Here is a 19,735-nt window from a genome sequence, read left to right as displayed (position 1 = left end):
AGGGTAAACCAATCACCAGTGCTGCTAATTTTTGAAGATCCCGTAGTTTGGAGTGATATTTTCTATTGTGAAGATAATTTCGTGCAATTATACATATTGTCATATGGCTTAGGCCCATTTTTTTTAAATCACACATCAGGTGTAGTCACGATTATTTTAAAATTGAATACACACTCAAAACCCGATGATTTGGTTTGAAATTACCTTGAGATTATTTCGGCATGGGCTTTATTGTATGCTAACTGGGGACATTGAATTAGATTGTTCTTTCATTAGAACATGCTAATATTAATGATACTGTAGCCATAAGATGGATTTCAGTCTCTCCTTGTCTCCAAGAAACCAACATATTACTAATTTGGCTGAACTATCCCTCTAATGTGACCCAATTCAGGAAACTATGCATATGTCGCAAGTCACGACTTCACAGGATAGCCTTTTGGACATCATTTTTTTTTCAAAATGCGTTTTTTAGCAGAAATGCCTTCTCGAACATGTGAATTTTCATGTGCCATAATATCAAATGTGTATATATTCTGTAAATACAAATAAAATGGCTAAATTGCGAGCCTAGTTGGTTTAGCCACAAAGAAAGCAGGAACCTTCCAGCTAGCCATGATTGGCTGAGATAATGAGTGGGCTGGACATGCCGAGAGAGGAGTTTGGATTGGTCTGTAGTGTTGCACTTGTGTCTCTCGAAAAATACTGTATAACATTAGCCACGGAGAACTGTACATGTGTTACTACTACTCTCAATAACATTTCTGCCCTGAATCTATCAGGCGCTATCAACAAAGGTCAGTGGGGAAAAGTTGTGATGGACTACTTTCTGGAGGACGATCGTGCCATGCTAACTCTATCTGACTCTGAAAATGAATCAGACGATGAGGAAATCCCTGATTTAGGTAAAAACATGAGTTCAAGTTAAAGCATGCTGTAAACTTGCTAACGTTAGCGAAGGTTAGATGGCTGGCTTGCTAACGTTACTCTATGGATTGGGATTTTTGTTCATTTTTTTAGCAAGCTAATATTACATGTCTAAACAAAAGACTCCAAGGTAAAGCTTGCTGGTTACACCTGAAGCATGAGGACTTGCTGCGAGTGGTGAACTTCATCAACAACTATGCAGAGAGTAATGCAATTGTATTACCAGGGTGCCACCCAGGACACAAACACTTTGGTGGAAAGCTGCTGCCATCCCATGTGACAGAAGCAGTGGTGTGGCGTCTCTACAAGGAATCGATGGCAACACTTTGTATGTAAAGCATAAACACATTTTGATGATTTAATTGACCTCCAACATGATTAGCACTACTTTTATTGATCTCACATTTTAGTCTTCCTTCAGGAATCTGTGGAGAAAATTGCTGCCCCACATCTCAAGCACTAAGCCGAGGGCCGACCTGTGCAGGCAGCGCCAGAGGAACAACTATCAGATCTGCCAATCTGCCAGAAGCTGTTAAGGCAGCCAAGCTGAAGAAGCAAGAGCAGCATCTCCTGCTTGTTCAGAGTGAGCGGTCTGTCTACCAGAAGGTGGTTGCTGCCTGCAAGACCAGCTGTCAAGACCTGCAGTTGTCTCTGTGGGCCCCTACTGAACCAGGAAGCAAAGACATCTGGATGAACATAGCTTCTGCGTGTAAATCAGCTAGAAAGATGTGTCGGCATCGAGTAATTGTCTCTGGCCCCCTCCCAGTTAGGGGGAGTGATGAGCTCTACAGCAGAGTCTCACAACTCAATCGCTGGTTGAAAACTGTTTTCTGCCCCTCCCAAAATATAGAATTTGTAGATAATTGGCCCTCTTTCTGGGACTCACCCACAAACAGGACCAAGCCTGACCTGCTGAGGAGTGACGGACTCCATCCTAGCTGGAGGGGTGCTCTCATCTTATCTACCAACATAGACAGGGCTCTAACTCCTCTAGCTCCACAATGAAATAGGGTGCAGGCCAGGCAGCAGGCTGTTAGCCAGCCTGCCAGCATAGTGGAGTCTGCCACTAGCACAGTCAGTGTAGTCAGCTCAGCTATCACCATTGAGACCGTGTCTGTGCCTCGACCTAGGTTGGGCAAAACTAAACATGGCGGTGTTCGCCTTAGCAATCTCAAGATCATGATACCTCACATCTCAAAATACGGCTACTTAATGTTAGATCCCTTACTTCAAAGGCAATTATAGTCAATGAACTAATCACTGATCATAATCTTGATGTGATTGGCCTGACTGAAACATGGCTTAAGCCTAATAAATTTACTGTGTTAAATGAGGCCTCACCTCCTGGCTACATTAGTGACCATATCCCCCGTGCATCCCGCAAAGGTGGAGGTGTTGCTAACATTTACGATAGCAAATTTCAATTTACAACAAAAAAAATGAAGTTTTTGTCTTTTGAGCTTCTAGTCATGAAATCTATGCAGCCTACTCAATCACTTTTTATAGCTACTGTTTATAGGCCTCCTGGGCCATATACAGCGTTCCTCACTGAGTTCCCTGAATTCCTATCGGACCTTGTAGTCATAGCAGATAATATTCTAATCTTTGGTGACTTTAATATTCACATGGAAAAGTCCACAGACCCACTCCAAAAGGCTTTCGGAGCCATCAACAACTCAGTGGGTTTTGTCCAACATGTCTCTGGACCCACTCACTGTCACAGTCATACGCTGGACCTAGTTTTGTCCCATGGAATAAATGTTGTGGATCTTAATGTTTTTCCTCATAATCCTGGACTATCGGACCACCATTTTATTACGTTTGCAATTGCAACAAATAATCTGCTCAGACCCCAACCAAGGAACATCAAAAGTTGTGCTATAAATTAACAGACAACACAAAGATTCCTTGATGTCCTTCCAGATTCCCTCTGTCTACCCAAGGACGCCAGAGGACAAAAATCAGTTAACCACCTAACTGAGGAACTCAATTTAACCTTGCGCAATACCCTAGATGCAGTTGCACCCCTAAAAACATTTCTCATAAGAAACTAGCTCCCTGGTACACAGAAAATACCCGAGCTCTGAAGCAAGCTTCCAGAAAATTGGAACGGAAATGGCGCCACACCGAACTGGAAGTCTTCCGACTAGCTTGGAAAGACAGTACCGAAGAGCCCTTACTGCTGCTTGATCATCCTATTTTTCTAACTTAATTGAGGAAAATAAGAACAATCCGAAATTCCTTTTTGATACTGTTGCAAAGCTAACTAAAAAGCAGCATTCCTCAAGAGAGGATGACTTTCACTTTAGCAGTGATAAATTCATGAACTTCTTTGAGGAAAAGATTATGATTATTAGAAAGCAAATTACAGACTCCTCTTTAAATCTGCGTGTTCCTTTAAAGCTCAGTTGTCCTGAGTCTGCACAACTCTGCCAGGACCTAGGATCAAGAGAGACGCTCAAGTGTTTTAGTACTATATCTCTTGACACAATGATGAAAATAATCATGGCCTCTAAACCTTCAAGCTGCATACTGGACCCTATTCCAACTAAACTACTGAAAGAGCTGCTTCCTGTGCTTGGCCCTCCTATGTTGAACATAATAAACGGCTCTCTATCCACCGGATGTGTACCAAACTCACTAAAAGTGGCAGTAATAAAGCCTCTCTTGAAAAAGCCAAACCTTGACCCAGAAAATATAAAAAACTATCGGCCTATATCGAATCTTCCATTCCTCTCAAAAAAAATTGAAAAGGCTGTTGCGCAGCAACTCACTGCCTTCCTGAAGACAAACCATGTATACGAAATGCTTCAGTCTGGTTTTAGACCCCATCATAGCACTGAGATGGCACTTGTGAAGGTGGTAAAATTACATTTTAATGGCATCGGACCGAGGCTCTACTCGGTACCGTACCCCCTGTATATAGCCTCGTTATTGTTATGTACATTTCTTGTGTTACGTATTGATTGACTACGTGTTTTTACTGTCATTTATTTAGTAAATATTTGATTAACTCTATTTCTTGAACTGCATTGTTGGTTAAGAGCGTGTATGTAACCATTTCACGGTAAGGTTGTATTTGCTGCATGTGGGGCGACAGGTAGCTTAGTGGTTAGAGCGTTGGGCCAGTAACTGTAAAGGTTGCCGGATCGAATCCCCGAGCTGACAATGTAAAAATCTATTGTTCTGCCTCCTGTTCCTAGGGCGTCATTGTAAATAAGATTTGGTTCGTAACTGACTCGCCTTACATTTGATTTGATTTCAAATAGCCTAATTACGCCAGCAAAATTGGTAAGTGAAATAATACCAATTTTGCTGGCGTAATTAGGCTATTTGAAATCTGATGTCAAATCAAATTTAATTTGTCACATTTATTATTATTTATTTTTTATGTTTTCAAGTAGTGGTGACAAATAATTCATTCCGATTACTGCATAGATTGTAATGGACAGCTGTGATGTGCGTAAAATACTTATTTGAAGGTTGTACTGATTATAATAAGTTAATGACGAGCTATTTTCCAGCTATGTGTTCCGCCATGTTTGTTGACAATAAACAACACATTCTGGGTGTCACGTAAAACGGCTGTCAGACCAAAGATGTTCTAATAAGGTGAAAGATTGGTTCACTCATATTTCGAGTAACCTTCCGGAAGTGAATGATTGTAGATGACACACCCCTTTTAACATTAATAATGCGAACAGACCAGATTCATCTTGTCTACTCTTATCTTTGGTTGATACGAAAAAACAAACATGGTGGTGCGTAAAAAGTACCCCTCGTCGGATTACTTTCGATTTCTAGAAAGTGCTTTACTCAATTATTGAGATCAATGTTGAGCTCACCCGAGATGTGAATAATTATAAATAGTAATTGCTATTAGCTAATTCATATTGTGGTTTCTGCCAGCCGAGAGTTATCTAAATATGACCGCTTCTGTTACGTCTATCTTTCCTCAGTTAACGCTAGGACTAATGTAGCCTACTTTTTCCGTTTGGATGATTGTGTATGCTGTCGCTACTTCTGTGAATGTCTGAACATTGCATCCAAAATAAACTGGTCACATTCAGGACATAACTTTGTAATCACACCCTGCTCAAGGGCACTTCGAAAGATCTCCCACAAGGCCAAAAACGGAGACTCGAACCCTCCAAGATCCCCCACAGTTCCCCAAGAGCTGTCCCTCAACCATCCGAGACCCATCTCACAGTCCCCCCCTCTCCAAAGGAATGTTTTTGTGAAAAATTTTAATGATTCCATTACCCAAACCGCAGACCCCCCTATTTCTAGGGTCAATTTTAGATCAATGTTATGCATTTTCAGCCTTTCCTGAACTTGAGACCAGAAACAGGCTACCTGAGAGCAATATAAAAATAAATGGTCTATTGATTATGTATCCTCACAACAAAATCTGCAGAGCTTCGATGATTTTATGGCCCAAATATTCAACATTTTATTGATGGCAAGAATTCAGTGGGTCAGTCACGGTGTGGGGTGGCATTTCTTTGGGGGGCCGCACAGCCCTCTATGTGCTCGCCAGAGGTAGCCTGACTGCCATTAGGTATCGAGATGAGATCCTCAGACCCCGTGTGAGACCATATGCTGGTGCGGTTGGCCCTGGGTTCCTCCTAATGCAAGACAATGCTAGACCTCATGTGGCTGGAGTGTGTCAGCAGTTCCTGCAAGAGGAAGGCATTGATGCTATGGACTGGCCCGCCCGTTCCCCAGACCTGAATCCAATTGAGCACATCTGGGACATCATGTCTCGCTCCATCCACCAACGCCACGTTGCACCACAGACTGTCCAGGAGTTGGCGGATGCTTTAGTCCAGGTCTGGGAGGAGATCCCTCAGGAGACCATCCGCCACCTCATCAGGAGCATGCCCAGGTGTTGTAGGGAGGTCACACACACTACTGAGCCTCATTTTGACTTGTTTTAAGGACATTACATCAAAGTTGGATCAGCCTGGAGTGTGGTTTTCCACTTTAATTTTGAGTGTGACTCCAAATCCAGTCCTCCATGGGTTGATAAATTTGATTTCCATTGATATTTTTTGTGTGATTTTGTTGTCAGCACATTCAACTATGCAAAGAAAAAAGTATTTAATAAAAATATTTATTTATAGGATGTGTTATTTTAGTGTTCCCTTTATTTTTTTGAGCAGTGTATATCAACTCATACACCCTGTACCATTTGTTGGTATGTGTGAAAAGGTTAATGTGCCATGAACACAACCAGTCATGATGTTTTCATCTGATTGTAAAACAAAACACTTCAAAAATTAGGTTCCCTTCGCACGTTCATCTAAAATATATCCAGCATCCGAACAGTGCATGGTGCAACCGCCAACTTTCCTTCAATTAGCAAGTGGCTGAAACTCACTCACTGGAGAAAGCATCTGACTGAGCCAAACTGCGCCCCTCTGTCTTACGAGCCCATCAATCTATTGCTGTCTGGACAAAAAGAGTATGACATACAACATTTATTTGGGACAGACAGTGTCAGATGCAGTGCATTCGGAAAGTAATCAAACCCCTGGACTTTTGCACATTTGTGACTTGTTTCAGGAAACTAGATGTATGTCACCCATCACTACTTCACAGGAGCACCATTTGAATGTAAACTTTACTTTTTTCTACTAAATGCCTTCTGTTTCACGTGCCTTAATAACAAACTTGTATGCCATCTGTAAATATTAATAATATTCTGGGGCAGCATGGTAGCCTAGTGGTTAGAGCGTTACCGGAAGGTTGCAAGTTCAAACCCCCGAGCTGACAAGGTACAAATCTGTCGTTCTGCCCCTGAACAGGCAGTTAACCCACTGTTCCTAGTCCGTCATTGAAAATAATAATTTGTTCTTAACTGACTTGCCTAGTTGTCCTGGCTGTGTGTTTCGGATTGTTGTCATGCTGGAAGACCCAGCCACGACCCATCTTCAATGCTCTTACTGAGAGAAAGAGGTTGTTGACCAAGATCTCGCGATACTCCCCTCAATACAGTGCAGTCGTCCTGTATTGAGGGGAGTATCCCCAAAGAATGATGTTTCCACCTCCATCCTTCACGGTTGTACTCTCCCTTCTTCTTACTCCAAACACGGCGAGTGGAGTTTAGACCAAAAAGCTCTATTTTTGTCTCATCAGACCACATGACCTCTGGATCATCTTCAGAAGGGCCTGGACATGCGCTGGCTTGAGCAGGGAGACCTTGCGTGCGCTGCAGGATTTTAATCCATGATGGCGTAGTGTGTTACTAATGGTTTTCTTTGAGACTGTGGTCCCAGCTCTCTTCAGGTCATTGACCAGGTCAGGAAAAAAAGAGTTGTGAATGGATCAGTGGATCACCATTCAGGGCCTTGATAGGCTTGGCGACATTAACAAGGCATGATGTGTAATGTCATTTTTGGGGAGGAGAGAACGTTTCTTTGGGACCATCAGGTAACGTCCTGACAACTGATACAGAAATATTCTTGCAACGTTCACATAAAAACTTGTCTAGAACATTAATATCTTGTTTTCTGAGAACATGGCAACCATGTTCTGTTTATGTTTGGTGGGACGTTGATGGAATATTCTCCTAACCCTCAGAAAACTGGACACGTTAATGTTCTTGCAATCCCATAAAACACATCTAGAACGTTTATATTGTATATTCTAAGAACACTGTAACCATGTTCTAGATAAGTTCTGCTTGACATTAAAGAAATGTCCTCCTAACTTTAACACAAAAACATGTACAAAAAAAACTGGACACTCAAACATTAAGGGAATATTCCAGGTAACGTTTTCTCTCCCTATAATTCTTAGCTGGGATGTAGCTACAAAATGAACAAATAAAATGTTCTTGGCTCAGCTGAATTAGTTGTTAGGTGTCCCTGCTGTCTCCGCCACCTCCATCTTGCCCTTGCATGGCTGCCTGGCATGTCTAATGATGGATGATTGTATTTTAATTACATTTTGATGGAATCAGTGAACTGTGGCTGGCTAGCCCTATAAAAAACTCTGGTGCTAGGTAATAACTCAGGGGGTATCTCTAAAGACAATGCTCCAGCAAACAGAGTATTCAGTCACCAATGCCCTAGAGAGGATGAACAGCTTTTATGAATGTACAACATGCACCAGATCACCTCACCCAAGGCTGTCTACACAGCTTTTATGAATGTACAACATGCACCAGATCACCTCACCCAAGGCTGTCTACACAGCTTTTTCCACATGCCCTTTTGTCCTATGTTGTCTTTATGATTCAATGACCACATGCGTTATTTAAGCCTTAGATTACCAAAATATAGGCCTACACCTGCAGCAATATGAGTCTTTTCATTTTATTTAATCAAACAATTAGGTTGCTATTTTCACTTACATCAGGACCGACAAACATGTGTTATTGTGCGCAGGCACACATCATCAATAATCATTTGATTTGCAGGCATCCAGTACCAGTCTCTTCCTGTCCCATCGATGGACAAGGGTGGATGTCCTGTGGAGGATGCCCATATGGTGTAGCATATTGTGAGTTACATGCATCCTCAGCAGATCTCCTGAAAGTGTGGCAATGGGAGCATTGGAGTCCTCTGATATCCAGTACGAGTCAGGAGACACACTCTTTTCACAGCACTTTGATACAGCTACGACCGTACGTGATTTTCGTAGCAGGTTCAGAGAGCATTTTCGCAGCAGGTTAAGAGAGCATTTTCGCTAACCCTAAACCTTTTCCTAACCTTAACCTAATCATCCTAACCTGCTACGTTAATTCCCCTAACCTGCTGCATAAGTTCTCCTAACCTGCTACAAAAAAGTGACTTCCGGTCGTAGCTGTATCGAAGTAACGTGAAAAGAGTGTTTCTCATGAGTCAGTGTAGTAGGATGTAGGATGATTTCTCCGAATGTCAGCTAATACTGTCTGCTACATAATGCTGCTGTCCCATGATTAGGAGCATGCTGGTCAGTGATGTGTAATTTTGTTACCATTTGTCAGCAAGTTCCTCCTAATGTGGGTGAGTAACAATTGCTCAAGCACCTCAGTTACAAATCTCTTGTTTGTGTTCTCAGCATCAGCAGTTGCTCCACTTTAGGCGATGCAGCTGTACAGCAGGCAAGTAAACATCCTCCTCAGAACCCAGCTAGGGGAGGAGGAGAATAGAGAGAGAGGGGGAGCATGTGAGGTAGAGAGAGAGTGAGGTAGAGAAAGGAGACAGAGAGGAAGAGCGAGCACGAAGAGAGAAAGAGCAAGTGAGAGAGAGAGAAGGAAAGAGAGTGAGAGTGTTCATTTCACTTCCTAATCGGTTTTCCTGGGGATCTATCATCGACTGCAGAAGAAAAGAAAGAGGTATGATAGACTAGATTTCTGCTCTTATCTTCTCTGGTTAAGGACCTATTGCACTTTTTGCAAAGACACTTATTCACCACACAGAGGTAAGGCTATATATTTAGTCAGTCTCCTCGTGCATCAAGTGTTCAGAAGTTAAACAACAGCTATTGTTGAGCCACCGTAAGAAGAATTACAGTATGTTTGTTTATATGCTTGAAATGGCATAGTCTATTTTTCCATGCTTATTACCAGGGCATTTGCCAGGTACTGTTTGACACTATGTAGATCCATTGATCCACGGATAATGTGAGTGAGGTTAATACTAGAATGCTTGTTTGAGTTTCTTATTATTGAGGTATAAGGAATCTTCATATTATGCAATAAGGCATATCTTTGAAATGGCTATTTGTCAGGTTTATAATGTCTAGTCAATGAACTCAGCTGTGGTACAGGTATTTAGAATGTAAGAAAATGTTGTTCCGTTCGCAATGCAGGTGTGATTATCATCAGCCCATTAGTGGAGATCTGACTATGACTGCCAGTGTCATTAAGAACCTGCCTGAAATTTGGATTAAACAGTCAATCACAATCACTGAGAGATTACAAGAACCACTGCGTAAATACGATTATTTTTGTTGATAGGATAATGATTACCACACAGTGATTCAGTGTAGAGTAGATCATAGGAGGATACAATTCAATTGAGATCATACATTCCCTCTTCCATGTGATCTGATCCAGAGTAGAACGCTCCACTTGCCTCTCCATCGCTTCACTTCCTCAACCTCAGTCAACTGACTGTCACTTATGTATGACACTCCCCCTTAGGATGCATTATCAGACTTTTATCTGGTCTTATCTGATAACCACTGCACTAGTAGAAAAATGTCTCGCAGGCATGGAGCTGCTTTCTGTGACACTATTCAGTGTATTTTTATTTATCCTTTATTTAACTAGTTAGGAACAAATTCTTATTTACAATGACGGCCTAAGAACAGTGGGTTAACTGCCTTGTTCAGGAGGCAGAACAACAGATCTCTACCTTGTCAGCTCGGGGATTCGATCCACCAACCTTTCGGTTACTGGCCCAACGCTCTAACCACTACGCTACCTGCCTCCCCTGTATGTAGCAGCATTCATCACAACACTGTCACAGCACAGTGGTAAAAGGGGTCTTTGGCTGTCCCCAAAAGAGAACCCTTTGAAGAACCCTTTTTGGATCCATGTAGAAAGAACCCTTTCCCTGGAGAGTTCTACATGGAACCCAAAAGAGTTCTACCTAGAACCAAAAAGGGTTCTCCAATGGGGACAGTCAAAGAACCCTTTTGGAACCCTTTTTCTGAGTGTAATGTATGTATCAGGGCTCTACATCAATGGAGAATGAATAATATGCCATTTGCCGTTCCCTCTGTGAACACATTACAGCTTTACATAACAAAGTGAGCAAAACTGTCAAATGTGGTACTATCAAAGATCAGAGGCCAAAATATGAATTTTCACATTCAATTGCTTTACCCCATAATGCAATTGATCTATGTAAAGCTCAATAGTCTGTTTTCTTCTTACAAATCTAATTAGCTAATTTATGGCCAATTAGATTTGGAGTGGACTCACAGTGCCATGAATTATCTCTCACTGTTTGCATACTGATAAATAATTAAGAGTGCAAGCAGGACTATTTAAACGATGTGGGGAACTTGCGTTTGAACTGTGTTCAGACATATTCAGTCAGAAAGTGGTACAAGCACGACTAGGGAATATGAGGCTTTGATGGTTGTCCTATGAGAATCTCTTTTTGCCATAAATGCTGTGTGTGGAAGGAGAGGGAGAGGGAGAGGAGCAGGCAGCAGCTGGGTAACACAGGAGACCCAGGGAGGGAATGTGTGTGGTGCCACAACCAGCTTCCCCAGCCCCGTGTAAAAGAGATAGCTCAGACGTTTCACAGCTCTGCGGCTTTAATGAGCTGCCGCGCTGCAGCATGTCCATCATGAGGTGCACCAGAACATAACACCTCTCCAGGCCACATACAGTGCGCAGATGCAGTACAGCACCACCCATCATGTTCACCCATGTGTGACACAGCCAACCTAACACAAACCACACACTCCGTCTCTCCACCATCCACTCACTGTAACATCCACTCCCACTAATACACAAGCAGCACACAATATAGCAGAGATACTGGCTGTACAACTTACTGTTTATTGCTAGCAGCATATTGCTGAGCATCTTACTGTTACAGCATATGTTATGTGTGTTTGGGCTTGTAATCGGGGAATGGGCCATATGTTATGTGTGTTTGGGCTTGTAATCGGGGAATGGGCCATATGTTATGTGTGTTTGGGCTTGTAATCGGGGAATTGGCCATATGTTATGTGTGTTTGGGCTTGTAATCGGGGAATGGGCCATATGTTATGTGTGTTTGGGCTTGTAATCGGGGAATGGGCCATATGTTATGTGTGTTTGGGCTTGTAATCGGGGAATGGGCCATATGTTATGTGTGTTTGGGCTTGTAATCGGGGAATTGGCCATATGTTATGTGTGTTTGGGCTTGTAATCGGGGAATGGGCCATATGTTATGTGTGTTTGGGCTTATATTCGGGGAATGGGCCATATGTTATGTGTGTTTGGGCTTATATTTGGGGAATGGGCCATATGTTATGTGTGTTTGGGCTTATATTCGGGGAATGGGCCATATGTTATGTGTGTTTGGGCTTATATTCGGGGAATGGGCCATATGTTATGTGTGTTTGGGCTTGTAATCGGGGAATGGGCCATATGTTATGTGTGTTTGGGCTTGTAATCGGGGAATGGGCCATATGTTATGTGTGTTTGGGCTTATATTCGGGGAATGGGCCATATGTTATGTGTGTTTGGGCTTATATTTGGGGAATGGGCCATATGTTATGTGTGTTTGGGTTTGGGTTTATAATCGGGGGAAATGGGACATATGTTATGTGTGTTTGGGTTTATAATCGGGGAATGGGCCATTTGTTGTTGGTGCAAAGCTATTGGCATTATGAAATGGGAGAAAAATAGTACATGGAAGGTAATGAAGGATGAGAGGGTTATTAAAAAGAGCTATATTATATTATAAGCAATATTGGCACTTCAAAAAAAATATATATATACAATGATAATTCCTCTCATGAATGACAGAGAGTAAAAACAGCAAGAGTAGACAAGTTGATGCCTCCCATGCCTGTCTTTCATACTCACAGCGGGTAGGAATGGAGAGGAAGATGCATTTTCCCCCCTGGCAGGCACATCCATGGCATCATCAATTCAGCAAAGGGAAGGTGACAGCTAATCAAACACAATAGGCTGACCTACAGATTACACACAGTCCAGTCTTCAAGGCTATGTGCACCAGCCTGGATCCCCTGGCTGTTATTGGCAAATAAATAAGACCATAGATAACCGTATGGTGTTACGTCTCACTTTTTCTATTTATCCCAACACTTCAGAGGCCATGAAACATTTTGAGATTTTCCCTGAGCTGCACTCTTCCTGCTTACTCAGATTTCATTGTGCTCTGAAGACCATTGGAAATAAATTACATCAAAGGTGATTAACAGAATTTATGAGTCAGATTTCATTTAACTTTCCTTAAGGAAAACTCAATGACTGTAGGACCATTTCCTCAGATTTGCAGATTAGGAAAATTAGGTGATGTGAAGCTAGAGCATATAGTGAACACAGGAGTCAAATCTGCCTGGTTGCCAGGAGACTGCCGTTGGTGGATTATGAAATAAGTCTCAATGCTTTACACTTTCCCAGGTATGAACAGGGACTTGACAAATTGTAACTAATCCAACAGTCGATACAGCCAAGCTGTGTGACATCTTGTTTCATCCATTAGTACTAAAAGTCACAATGGATTTAGAATGATTCAAAAGAAAGGAATTGAGATCGGACATGGGACAATATTACAATGTAGCTATTTACCGGTAGGTTATTTTATGATGTAAAACGTTGCCAGTCCTGTACCCAAAGGTATTTACTATACAGGTCTATGGCATATCCTCCCCTTGGTGATCAAGAAAAGAGAAAGGCAAAGGTTTTCATTTGGACAAGGTTGTCTAAGTAAGAGAAACCACTGCATTGCCCCTTGTGCCTCCCTACTGCTGGTCAGGTGTATTCATTTGAATGATAGGTATGATGTGCAATGAATAGATTGTTTTTTAGATCGAAATACCAAATAAATATGGGTGATTTTTAAGGTTTCGGGGAAAGTGCAGTGAATAGTGCCACTTTTTAGGATGTCTAATATGAATTAATGTATTTAAGGTTGTTTGTAATTTTGTTTTACCTTTTAATCATTATGTGTGTTATTGTTTTTACCACTGAGGACCACTTTGTAAACAAGCAATTTAATTAAATATTTTAAGTGATATCCTCTGGGTCCACATTGTACATTTTGTTGTATACAGTGGGGCAAAAAAGTATTTAGTCAGCCACCAATTGTGCAAGTTCTCCCACTTAAAAAGATGAGAGAGGCCTGTAATTTTCATCATAGGTACACATCAAATATGACAGATAAAATTAGAAGAAAAAAAATCCAGAAAATCACATTGTAGAATTTTTAATTCATTTATTTGCAAATTATGGTGGAAAATAAGTATTTGGTCAATAACAAAAGTTTATCTCAATACTTTGTTATATGCAATTTGTTGGCAGTGACAGAGGTCAAACGTTTTCTGTAAGTCTTCACAAGTTTTTCACACACTGTTGCTGGTATTTTGGCCCAATCCTCCATGCAGATCTCCTCTAGAGCAGTGATGTTTTGGGGCTGTTGCTGGGCAACACGGACTTTCAACTCCCTCCAAAGATTCTCTATAGGGTTGAGATCTGGAGACTGGCTAGGCCACTCCAGGACCTTGAAATGCTTCTTACGAAGCCACTTCTTCGTTGCCCGGGCGCTGTGTTTGGGATCATTGTCATGCTGAAAGACTCAGCCACGTTTCATCTTCAATGCCCTTGCTGATGGAAGGAGGTTTTCACTCAAAATCTCACAATACATGGCCCCATTCATTCTTTCCTTTACACGGATCAGTCGTCCTGGTCCCTTTGCAGAAAAACAGCCCCAAAGCATGATGCTTCCACCCCCATGCTTCACAGTAGGTATGGTATTCTTTGGATGCAACTCAGCATTCTTTGTCCTCCAAACACGACGAGTTGGGTTTTTACCAAAAAGTTATATTTTGGTTTCATCTGACCATATGACATTCTCCCAATCTTCTTCTGGATCATCCAAATGCTCTCTAGAAAACTTCAGACGGGCCTGGACATGTACTGGCTTAAGCAAGGGAACACGTCTGGCACTGCAGGATCTGAGTCCCTGGCGGCGTAGTGTGTTACTGATGGTAGGCTTTGTTACTTTGGTCCCAGCTCTCTGCAGGTCATTCACTAGGTCCCCCCGTGTGGTTCTGGGATTTTTGCTCACTGTCCTTGTGATCATTTTGACCCCACGGGATGAGATCTTGCATGGAGCCCCAGATCGAGGGAGATTATCAGTTGTCTTGTATGTCTTCCATTTCCTAATAATTGCTCCCACAGTTGATTTCTTCAAACCAAGCTGCTTACCTATTGCATATTCAGTCTTCCCAGCCTGGTGCAGGTCTACAATTTTGTTTCTGGTGTCCTTTGACAGCTCTTTGGTCTTGGCCATAGTGGAGTTTGGAGTGTGACTGTTTGAGGTTTTGGACAGGTGTCTTTAATACTGATAACAAGTTCAAACAGGTGCCATTAATACAGGTAAAGTGAAGGACAGAGGAGCCTCTTAAAGAAGAAGTTACTGGTCTGTGAGAGCCAGAAATCTTGCTTGTTTGTAGGTGACCAAATACTTATTTTCCACCATAATTTGCAAATAAATTCATTAAAAATCCTACAATGTGATTTTCTGGTTTTTCTTTTCTCATTTTGTCTGTCATAGTTGAAGTGTACCTATGATGAAAATTACAGGCCTCTCTCATCTTTTTCAGTGGGATAACTTGCACAATTGGTGGCTGACTAAATACTTTTTTGGCCCACTGTATGTCTGTTACCCAATATAAATTCAATTAAAAAAAATGTTCAAATCTGATCCCATCATATGACCCTCCTTTCTCTTCTATTTCAGCAGCTAACAACAATGGAGACAGCCCTTTCCACCCCCAATAATATCCAGATATGTGAGGTCACCTGCGATTCCTTCCGCATCGCCTGGGACATGGCCCCTGAGGATACTGCCAGGGCCACACACTTCTTCATAGACCTGAGCCGTAAAGAGGGCAGGGATCCCAACCGCTTCAAACACAGGGTGTGTCTGACAGACTGTCACTGCTTCCCCCCTCATAAACCTCCCCAGGTCCCCCAGGCTTCCCCCTTGACTCAATGACTATTACTCTTTCCACCGATAGTGACTCTGACTCCCGCTGTCTAGATCCATGTTCTTTACTTCTCATCACAGTAGGCTGGGGAGAACGGCGCATAGTAATGGCTATAATGGAGTGAATGGAATGGTATCAAACACATGGTAACCATGTGTGTGATGTTATTGTTACCATTCAAGCCATTACTATGAGCCTGTCCTCCCCAATTAAGGTGCCACCAAACCGCTTGTTCTAATCCCTCCATGTCCTGTTCTCCAATAATAGACATTTCACTGCAACGTGATGTAATATGTTTTGATATAACCCAAGATAGCCTAGCATGAGACAGTGTCTATGCAGAACAGTAGATAAAAGCCTGGTAATGAGTGTATCTGACTCTGCAGCAGTTACAACCCAGAGAGCAGTGCCCTTTAAGTCACTTCCAGTGGAGGAGGATGAGACTCTTGTGCTGCAAAATAGCTTTGGGCAAGTGACTCATGGGCACATTCATTTCCTTTTGAATGGCCAGAAAACGGACAAAGCCTAAAAACTACAGCTCTGTTCTCTTTACTATGAAGTGCGATTTTATTCCAGACCAGTCACTGAACTGATTTTCTGCATACTACCCACTTGTTTCTTCATTTTCTATCTCTCAGCATCATGTTGTGAGTCCAAAAATATAGACCTAGCTAATTGCAATCAGTATTTGAAATACAAGAACGATTGAAATAGAAAATTAAGTGGCCATTTGTTATTTACAATGGGATCCTTCCAAAGAGACTGAAATTATGCACTATAACATTTACTCTTTAGTCATTTAGCAGACACTCTTATCCAGAGTGACTTACAATAGTGAGAGCATACATTTTAATACTTTTTTTCGTACTGGTCCCCTGTGAGAATTGAACCCACAACCCTGGCACCATACTCTACCAACTGAGCTACATGGGACTACAACAGATTCAATCTGATACTAAAACAGATCCAATCTGTTTACTGTTGGAAGGACTTTAGGCTATTACTTGAGGTTAGCTCTTATCGTAATACCCATGAAATAGAAAGTTATGACAGAGGGAAAATTTGAATAATTGAAATGAAAGATGTCATGCTCAGTCATTCCTGATGGGTTTCTGAGCCTTTCTTACATCAACCCTACTCTAGCCACACATGAGATACTTGAATACCTACTTAGGTACAGTTCTCTATTTAATATAATCTTCCAATGCCTTTACAAAAGCCCCTGATTTATGTTGTACAGAGCTGTCCAGGGTTGTGCTGCGCTTGATTGGAAGTGTGTTTCTATCACTCGGAAATCAAAGCAACACAAACAAACTTGCACCAGGGTGGTTGCCATGGTTATGTGGGCCCTGTGAGCTTGTTTTAATTAGCTGTGCTTCGTAGAGGCCCTGGCCAAAACAAAGCCACTAATTTGATTAGATATACAGTAGCTTAACTAGACCAGTTTGTACCAGAATATGCTAAAGAAATGTATAATCCATGAGTGTGTTTACATAAAACATTTAGACCTACTGCCAATCCCATTTATTTACCTATGAAACGCTCTATTGTAGTAATTCAACTGATGAGTCACTTGAATTAACATGTATCCCTGTTTCACCCATCAGGATGTGCCCACCAAGCTGGTGGCCAAGGCAGTGCCTTTACCCATGGCAGTGAGAGGTCATTGGTTCCTGAGCCCACGGACAGAGTACTGTGTTGCTGTGCAGACTGCAGTGAGACAGGCAGACGGAGAGTACCTGGTGTCTGACTGGAGCCAGGTGGTGGAGTTCTGCACAGGGGGTATGTCATAGAAGTACATCGATTTCTATAGCATGACATTTACAAATGTAATGCAGGTCTTATGACCTGCTGTAGCGTATTGATTCAATTGAATATGCCTACAAAGGATTTGAACAAGGAACTTCATAATTGACTGTTTTTGTATGAAACAGATTATGCCATGGACCACCTCAAACAGCTCCTTGGTAAAGCACAGGGTTCTGCTGGAAGACTGCTGCGGTTCTCTGTGTTCTATCGCAACCAGCACCCTGACTACTTCCACTATGTCAGGTCAGTACTATACCATACTCTGTAAATACACACACGTATAGGGATGTACTTGTGAAGTTCAATAACAAAATGTTTCTCCTTTTCTGTTAGAACTGAGTGTGGGGGGCTGATGCGCCCAGCCCTGAAAGACAATAGTGGAAGTCACGGCTCCCCTATCAACAGCAAACTGCAGGGAGTCTTCCTCAGCTGCAACACTGAGTTTGACACAGGTCTTCCACCAAACGACTCCCCCTACGGCCCCCTGCGTTTCCAGATCCCGGCCGGGAACCTGCTGAATCCCAACACCAATCTTTACTTTGCTGACTTCTACTGTATGTACACAGCCTATCACTATGTGGTGTTGGTACTGGCCCCTTCTGGTTCAGAGGGGGATAACTTCTGCCGTAGTAGTCTCCCACTGCTGGACCTGACTGCCAACCCCTTCCTGACATACATCCCCCCCCAGAGGCAGGGAGAAGACCCCCTGTTCTGCCACGCCAGTGATGTCATCCTGGAGGTGCTCTACACAGAGCCGCTGTATCTGGAGCAGGGCAGTGTGCTGGAGATCAGTGGCCACCACCAGATGAGCCAGACCACGGCCAACGCCAAGAAGGACCCCAGCTGCAAGGTGTGCAACATCAGTGTGGGCCGCTGAGAGAACTGACAGGGTTTAGAGAACAGTGAGGATGTATATCGCCATCGTTGCAACAACAACAACAAAAATAACTTGATAAATGGACTGAGTGATTTAATCCATCTAGTAGTATAAGGGACAGTAACACAACTGGGACAGCTCATCTCTTGGAGTATGTGCATGCTGCTTCCCCCATCCCTCCCATCACTTCCTAGAATTGCAAATCTCCATTAGCCTCTGTATTAGCCTCCACTGCTGGACAAAGCTGAGATGTACACATTGTGTTTGTCAAATAACATTACGTAAGATATACATTTCTGTCTTCTCCTTACAGTACCTGTTGGTCTTAAGAGGATTCCAAGATGTCTTACACCTAAAAACACAGTCAATTTAATTTCTATTTGAAAACTTTCAAACATGATGTTATTCCGTTAAATCTCATAAGTGAATAATAAAGATTTTATTTGACTGTAGGATGTCATTTGGTATACCAATGCCCTCAACGAATGTGTCATGATTCCTGTGAAAGTCACACAGTAGCTGTGAATCATGTACACAGGGAGCCATTCTCAGTGGTCAGGCTGTCCAGTCACAGCTTGCCTCTGTCATCTTTCCTTTTGTCTTATAGTCGATAAGTAATGATATGTCTCTGGCTGTCGAGATCAATGGAAGCATAATTCAAATAGACATTTACATTACATTTAAGTCATTTAGCAGACGCTCTTATCCAGAGCGACTTACAAATTGGTGCATTCACCTTATGACATCCAGTGGAACAACCACTTTACAATAGTGCATCTAAATATTTTAAGGGGGGAGGGGGTGAGAAGGATTACTTTATCCTATCCTAGGTATTCCTTAAAGAGGTGGGGTTTCAGGTGTCTCCGGAAGGTGGTGATTGACTCCGCTGTCCTGGCGTCGTGAGGGAGTTTGTTCCACCATTGGGGAGCCAGAGCAGCGAACAGTTTTGACTGAGCTGAGCGGGAACTGTACTTCCTCAGTGGTAGGGAGGCGAGCAGGCCAGAGGTGGATGAACGCAGTGCCCTTATTTGGGTGTAGGGCCTGATCAGAGCCTGGAGGTACTGAGGTGCCGTTCCCCTCACAGCTCCGTAGGCAAGCACCATGGTCTTGTAGCGGATGCGAGCTTCAACTGGAAGCCAGTGGAGAGAGCGGAGGAGCGGGGTGACGTGAGAGAACTTGGGAAGGTTGAACACTAGACGGGCTGCGGCGTTCTGGATGAGTTGTAGGGGTTTAATGGCACAGGCAGGGAGCCCAGCCAACAGCGAGTTGCAGTAATCCAGACGGGAGATGACAAGTGCCTGGATTAGGACCTGCGCCGCTTCCTGTGTGAGGCAGGGTCGTACTCTGCGGATGTTGTAGAGCATGAACCTACAGGAACGGGCCACCGCCTTGATGTTAGTTGAGAACGACAGTTTGTTGTCCAGGATCACGCCAAGGTTCTTA

The 19,735-nt window shown here is 42.7% G+C and overlaps 1 protein-coding gene across 3 annotated transcripts; it reads left to right on the top strand.

Moving 5' to 3' along the window:
* Nucleotides 1-9,092: 9,092 nt before the first annotated feature.
* On the top strand, nucleotides 9,093-18,744 carry LOC124033308 (phytanoyl-CoA hydroxylase-interacting protein-like). Of its 3 annotated transcripts, none has more exons than XM_046345297.1 (5): nucleotides 9,093-9,339; nucleotides 15,360-15,536; nucleotides 17,214-17,388; nucleotides 17,541-17,658; nucleotides 17,749-18,744. In XM_046345297.1, exons 2-5 carry the CDS (start codon nucleotides 15,369-15,371, stop codon nucleotides 18,290-18,292), a joined length of 1,005 nt encoding a protein of 334 aa, XP_046201253.1. In that variant the 5' UTR covers nucleotides 9,093-9,339; nucleotides 15,360-15,368; the 3' UTR covers nucleotides 18,293-18,744. The 3 variants fall into 3 exon arrangements, with proteins under 3 accessions (XP_046201253.1, XP_046201254.1, XP_046201252.1); XM_046345298.1 differs by having other exon boundaries at nucleotides 9,094-9,253; XM_046345296.1 differs by having other exon boundaries at nucleotides 9,095-9,253; nucleotides 15,357-15,536.
* The last annotated feature ends 991 nt before the right edge of the window (nucleotides 18,745-19,735 follow it).

The sequence above is a fragment of the Oncorhynchus gorbuscha genome, linkage group LG04 (genome assembly GCF_021184085.1).
Source record: "Oncorhynchus gorbuscha isolate QuinsamMale2020 ecotype Even-year linkage group LG04, OgorEven_v1.0, whole genome shotgun sequence".
NCBI classification, from domain to species: Eukaryota; Metazoa; Chordata; class Actinopteri; order Salmoniformes; family Salmonidae; genus Oncorhynchus; species Oncorhynchus gorbuscha.
The sequence above is the reverse complement of the archived record's forward strand: the minus strand, read 5'-3'. Positions and strand labels throughout refer to the sequence as shown.